This window comes from Microchirus variegatus, assembly GCF_963457635.1.
Source record: "Microchirus variegatus genome assembly, chromosome: 21".
NCBI classification, from domain to species: Eukaryota; Metazoa; Chordata; class Actinopteri; order Pleuronectiformes; family Soleidae; genus Microchirus; species Microchirus variegatus.
In genome coordinates this window covers 12201953-12207952 of record NC_139822.1, presented here as the reverse complement: position 1 = coordinate 12207952, position 6000 = coordinate 12201953, and the positions used below count along the sequence as shown (strand labels likewise).

General features: G+C 42.9%; 1 protein-coding gene across 1 annotated transcript; it reads left to right on the top strand.

Moving 5' to 3' along the window:
* Positions 1 to 373: 373 nt before the first annotated feature.
* LOC310942338 (alcohol dehydrogenase 1-like) lies at positions 374 to 5971 on the top strand (the record flags this gene model as incomplete). The annotated part of the gene is made up of 9 exons (XM_083907713.1): positions 374 to 391; positions 1142 to 1243; positions 2195 to 2336; positions 2475 to 2562; positions 3876 to 4080; positions 4255 to 4515; positions 4602 to 4734; positions 5713 to 5851; positions 5938 to 5971. 9 exons carry the CDS (start codon positions 374 to 376, stop codon positions 5969 to 5971), a joined length of 1122 nt encoding a protein of 373 aa, XP_083763839.1.
* Between the last annotated feature and the right edge of the window lie 29 nt (positions 5972 to 6000).

Below are 6000 nucleotides of genomic sequence, written 5' to 3'. Positions count from 1 at the left end.
TTTTCGGTATTTGAGGAAATGTTACGTATTATATCTTTAAATCTGATACACAGATACAAATCCATTTTTTGCCCCCATTCATTTTTATTCAGCTCATCCCAGGGCCATGCTAACATTTTGAATTGAGAAAAAACAACTTTCGACACCTTTTAAGACATTTTCTTTTCTTTCTTTATATTGGCTATAGTTTTATTTCTCCCTCTGTTAAGTGAGTTGCAGAATAAAAGTCCCAGCACATCTGAATGCTTTTACCCTTGTGCGTGTGCGCGTGCGTGGTCAATATAAAACCCAAGTTCCTCTCGTTTCCTCCTCACTCATTGGTCGTGCACCTGTCTTTATTCCTCCTCAACTTCTCTCATTCTTTGCAGCAACAATGGCCACAGCTGGTAAGGTAGGTACATATTTTAATGTTTTAAGAGTGATTAAGTCTTAAATCAGTTCTGAATAAGAATAGAAATCACGAATAAACCTCACTGAAACGCATTTATTTTGTTTATTTTTGTTTGTTTTTTTCACTGCTTTATGAAACATATGCTATGGAGATACATAACTGGAGATAATAGGGATGTGAATCTTTGGGTGGCTCACGATTCGATTCGATTCTGATTCTTAGGCTCACGATTCGATTCAAAATCGATTCTCGATTCAACCGATTCAATTCATATGATTCTCGATTCAAAAATTAATAAAATGCATAGTGTGTTAAGGCAAATTAAGGCATCAAAACAATCCAGTTTGTATAAGATAATGTGATAATGTGATCACACAAAGGCAAACTGAAGACAAAAGTTAACATTTATTCATTCAAAACGAATAAAAACTTCCGTGCTGTACAAACAAATAACTTGCATAAATAAAAACTTAGACGAGCTTTTACTTTTTCTCCCAGAAGTTACAAAAATAAACTGTACACAAATAACACAAACTGGTGTTTTGTGTGGTTTTTCAAAATAGAAACTTAAAAATAATATATATATATATATATATATATATATATATTATTTTTTCATAAACTTCAAATATATATATATATATATATATTTGAAGTTTATGAATCGGTTCAGAATCGTGGATGATTAGAATCGCAATGTGAATCGATTGTTTTATGTATAATATATCTATTTGTTTGACTGACATCCAGGTCATCACGTGCAAGGCAGCAGTGGCCTGGGAGCCCAACAAGCCCTTGGTGATTGAGGACATAGAGGTCGCTCCACCGCAGGCCGGTGAGATCCGCATCAAGGTGAGGAACATCTATTTATCAGAACACACACACAAGAGAGAGAGAGAGAGAGAGTGTGTGTATAAAGGTTAGTGAATAAATATAATGATGGTTTCAGCGTTTTTGGAGCCAGGAAGTCTGGCCGGAGCAAAACACCCAGTAGACTTGAATGCATTGAATCTGCACATCAAAACCCAGCACAACGTTATTCCTGTCTCTCACTGCCTTCACACCATCTGATTCACACGCCAAACCTCCTCCAGACAGGCACTACTGAAATACACATCCATTGTTCTCCCTCACACAATCTTGAAGAACACAATCAGTCCATTAAAGCTCACATAGAGTGGTCCTGTTGCACATATATGTTAGTTATGGAGGTCTACTTACATACATTAACTTGTTTTTATGGTCAAAAACCTCCTAGTTGCTGTAAACGAGCCGATAGAAATCCTCTTTTCTGACGCTGTTTCCCAGCTGCGAGATTTGAGACTCAACTCTCTCACCCAGAAGACAGAGTCTTGTGATTGGCCAGTACCCGGAAGTACACCCGCGCAGCTCCCCCCTCTGGAACGGTGGATGCGCTGCTACTCATTATCGAAACATTGTTTTAACAATGTTTAAAAACACCTCCACAACGGACGTTATTCTTCTTCTTCTGCGGTTCAATGTACGCAACAGGATGTGCCCGGACTAGTGCCCGGAGCAGGACGATCGGCTGTTCCGGAGAACCGGTGTTTACGTAACTATAACGGGATTTCGCTGAGCCCCGAGATTACAATAAAACACAGCGTTCTCAGCAGTGGTTAAACTGTTTGTTTAGAACCTTCAGGGCTTCTTAAACGTAATGACGCTAATACACACTAAAAAACATTGTAATTGGAACTTCCTGTCTAGGTCCGCTTTAATTGTGCACCCCACCAAAACAAAACCAGCTCAGAAATCTCTCACCAAACTTTGTCTTCTGTACAGATTGTCGCGACATCTGTGTGCCATACGGACCTTTACTACCTGTTAGAGAATATACCTGATTATGGATTCCCAACAGTCTTTGGCCACGAGGCAGCTGGCATTGTAGAGAGTGTTGGGCCTGGAGTGACGGAATTTCTGCCAGGTCAGTTAACGCTAATAAAATCTATTTTGTTGGTCCAATTGCTCACATTTGCTTTCCTGTTGTCCTGCGTTAACATCAGTTACAGCAAAACATGCAAACCCTTTTTTGAGTTTTTGTTTGTATTGTTCTGGATTTCAGGAGACAAGGTGATCCCTATGTTCCTCGCAAACTGTAGAGAATGTCGCTTCTGTAAAAGCCCGAAAACCAACTTGTGTGAACTCGCAGTGTAAGCTCTTTTCCTTTGCTTCTCATCTCTTTGTTCATTCAGGATGTGTTTATCAGGTTACAGACTCATGTCAGTGCTCTTTTTGTGTGTTGGAGATGGGATTCGCGAGTCAAGACAAGTTTAGTAATATTATGCCCCAGTCGTGTCAGTTATTACTGATCGATGTGATCCTTGCAAACTATCTTTCATCCCCCATCTCACCTTACTTTGGAACAAAAATGTTACAAGGTGACAGAAACCAAAATATACGTAAATATACATACAGTCAGTTACTCGCAAAACCCCATTACTGTGATTAGTCTTTCTCACGACACAATCCTGACTGGCTGGTAAAACTGGCAGTCACCAGTAGGTGGTACCATCCATTGTCTACCCGTTTATCCTCCACATGAGGGTTCGTGGGGGATTAGGTGAATAGGTCACTCGAAATTTACCGTATTAGTGAGAGTGTGAGTGAATGGTTGTGTGTCTCTATGTGTGGCCCTGCGATGGACTGGCGAACTGTCCAGGGTGTACCCCGCCTATCGCCCTACACGCTTAGAAATAAGGGTTCCAAATGGGTCCTTCTACAAGGGCTGAGGTTCTACCTGGAACCATTTGCTTCAACAAATAAACCTTATATGGTTCTACTTAGCACTTTTATTCAAGGGTTCTTGGTAACACTAATGGTTCCAGTTAAGACCATTTTGATCCAGGGAACACTTTAAAACCCCTTTCCTGAATAAAGGGTTTTAAAAGGGTTCTTGGTGGAATCCTCCAAAAGGGGCTCTAGGTGGAACCTTTATAAAAAGGTTCTACCTGGAGCCAAAAAGGGTTCTCCTATGAGGACCAGCCAAAGAACCTTATATGGTTCTACTTAGCACTTTTATTTCTGAGAGTGTATGTCAGCTGAGATCGGCACAGCACCCCCCGCCACCCTCCGGTGGAGGTTAAAGCAGTAGATAATGGATGGATGAAGGTCGTGGGGCCACTGGATCCAGTCCCAGCTGATATAGGGCAAAATGGATAGGTAGAATTTTTTCTTGGCACTAGCTAACTTCACACTCCTGACCATGCTAATTGTCATCTGATGTAAACCCATCCACTGTCAAATTAGCACACAAGCAAATTCACCCTTACCCACCCTTCTGAGGCTGCAGCCAAGCACACTTCCAAGATTGATAGATCTCATTTATATTACTCAAAGTAAAAAATTACTCAAACATTTTGTTTCACACAGCTCATGTATTTTTTTTTTCCACAATTCCACAAATCTCGTCCGAGGTTGTATTTTGACTTGAATAAATTCTCTGTTCGGGGATTGCTGCTCATAGTGATGTGATGGGACCAAAGGACTCCAGGTTCACCTGCAATGGAAAGAGGCTACAGCAGTTTGCAGGATGCAGCACCTTCTCAGAGTACACTGTGATTAACCAGGTTTCTGTGGCTAAGATTGACCCTGCTGCCCCTCTGGACAAAGTCTGTATCCTTGGATGTGGGGTCAGCACTGGATTTGGAGCAGCAGTTAACACTGCTAAGGTGAGTGTCTTACTCTTGGTGAGAGCTCAACGTGTCAAACCAGGCTGACATGATAAAGGCCAGACATCTGACATCTATCTATCATGTAATATATATCAATAACACAGGTTTATTATTGAATAGAACCTGATTAAATGCAGCTTTAAATACCACATTGAGTGTTTGCTCCTCCAGGTGGAGCCAGGCTCCACATGTGCTGTGTTTGGCCTGGGAACTGTGGGTTTGGCTGCAGTCATGGGCTGCAAGTTCGCCGGAGCAAAGAAGATTTTTGCTGTTGACATCAATCCAGAGAAGTTTGAAAAAGCTAAGGTGTTTGGTGCAACTGACTTCCTGAACCCCAAGGATTATGATAAACCTATCAATGAGGTGCTGGCTGAGCTGACTGATGGAGGAGTGGACTTCTCTCTGGAATGTGTCGGCAATGTTGGAGTCATGGTGAGACAAAGAGATTTACACTGAGGTTGTTTTGTAAACTGACTCAAAAAGTCAGTGAACTCACTTTATGCTCTTTCAACTTCTAGCGCAGTGCTTTGGAGTCTTGCACGCAAGGCTGGGGTGTCAGTGTGCTGGTTGGCTGGGAAACCATGCATGAGATTGCTACCCAACCCTTTCAGCTCATTGTTGGACGCACATGGAAAGGCTCCACCTTTGGGGGTAAGAAACAATCGATCAAACATGATTATCCCAGGACCAAATAAAACACCACTGCTAGTGTCATGCTTGTCATAGTTGACTTGTTTCTTGTTGTCAGTCTCAAAGGGGTCTGTCCCGCCTAAAATGAACTTGCCCAAGTCGGGAGAAGGCTTTATGATGGGCGATATAGAGTAGATACAGAAGACAAGTGATTCCGTCAGTGATGTTTCTGGAACCATCGGGTATTTCGGGTCTTTCAATATCATCCACCCTCCTCCGGGTGACCTTAGCTTGTATCCAGATGGCTTAACTACCATGCCTCCATGGATCTCATCCTTTGAGCCAAAGCCATCTTGAGGCCCTCTCTGCAGCTTCAGTGATACTTCGGATGTCTTTCCTCTTTCTCATACCTTCGATGCCTAAAGTGCTGAAGGCTCTGGCCAAAGAACAGGCTGCGAAGCCTCTACATCCAACCTCCACTAGGAGACATCTCATTCTCCACTCAGCAGAGATTCGCCAGTGTTGACGAAGGTGATTGTTTTCTTGGAGGGTTGAAACTGCTTTGCCCACACAAGTCCAAAACTGACGGTCTTGAGGATGATCATGCCTCCATCTGTCCCGACCATCTCCGAGAGCCCTAGTACAGCAGCAGAGGATGTGTTCTAGTTGTCCTTGCTTGGAACACAAGGGGCATACCGGTGTCTCTGCGATGCCCCATGTGTGCAGGTTGGACGGGCTTGGAAGCACGTCTTACACTGCCTGGAGGGGAACTTCATGCGCTGAGGCTCGGCTTTCCAGAGCTACACCTGAGTTACATCTGTTGTTAAAAGTGCAACAGTGAAGGTACCAGCTGACCCCAAAATAAAGTGACCCAGGGGGACCGTATTGGCACTGGGCCTGGTTTCCAAGTATGGTGCCTTCTCTGTAGACACCCACACCTTTGGACAATAGTAGAATCATGTTTTTTTATGTATTACGTGTGTGTTCTCTGTGGCTCAGGATTCAAGGGTAAGGATGGAGTGCCTGAGATGGTCAAAGCCTACATGGACAAAAAGGTGAAGCTGGATGAGTTTATTACTCACAACATGACCTTGGCCCAGGTCAATGATGCGGTTGAACTGATGAAACAGGGCAAATGGTATGTTCATTCATACTCCACTGTTCATGATGATTAATTAGCCTGCAATACAATGAACAATTTTCTGTTTTGTTTTTGCTCCACAGCATCCGGACAGTCATGAGTGTTTCTCCACAATGAGACCGCGATGTTGTTTTCAGTGAAGCCAA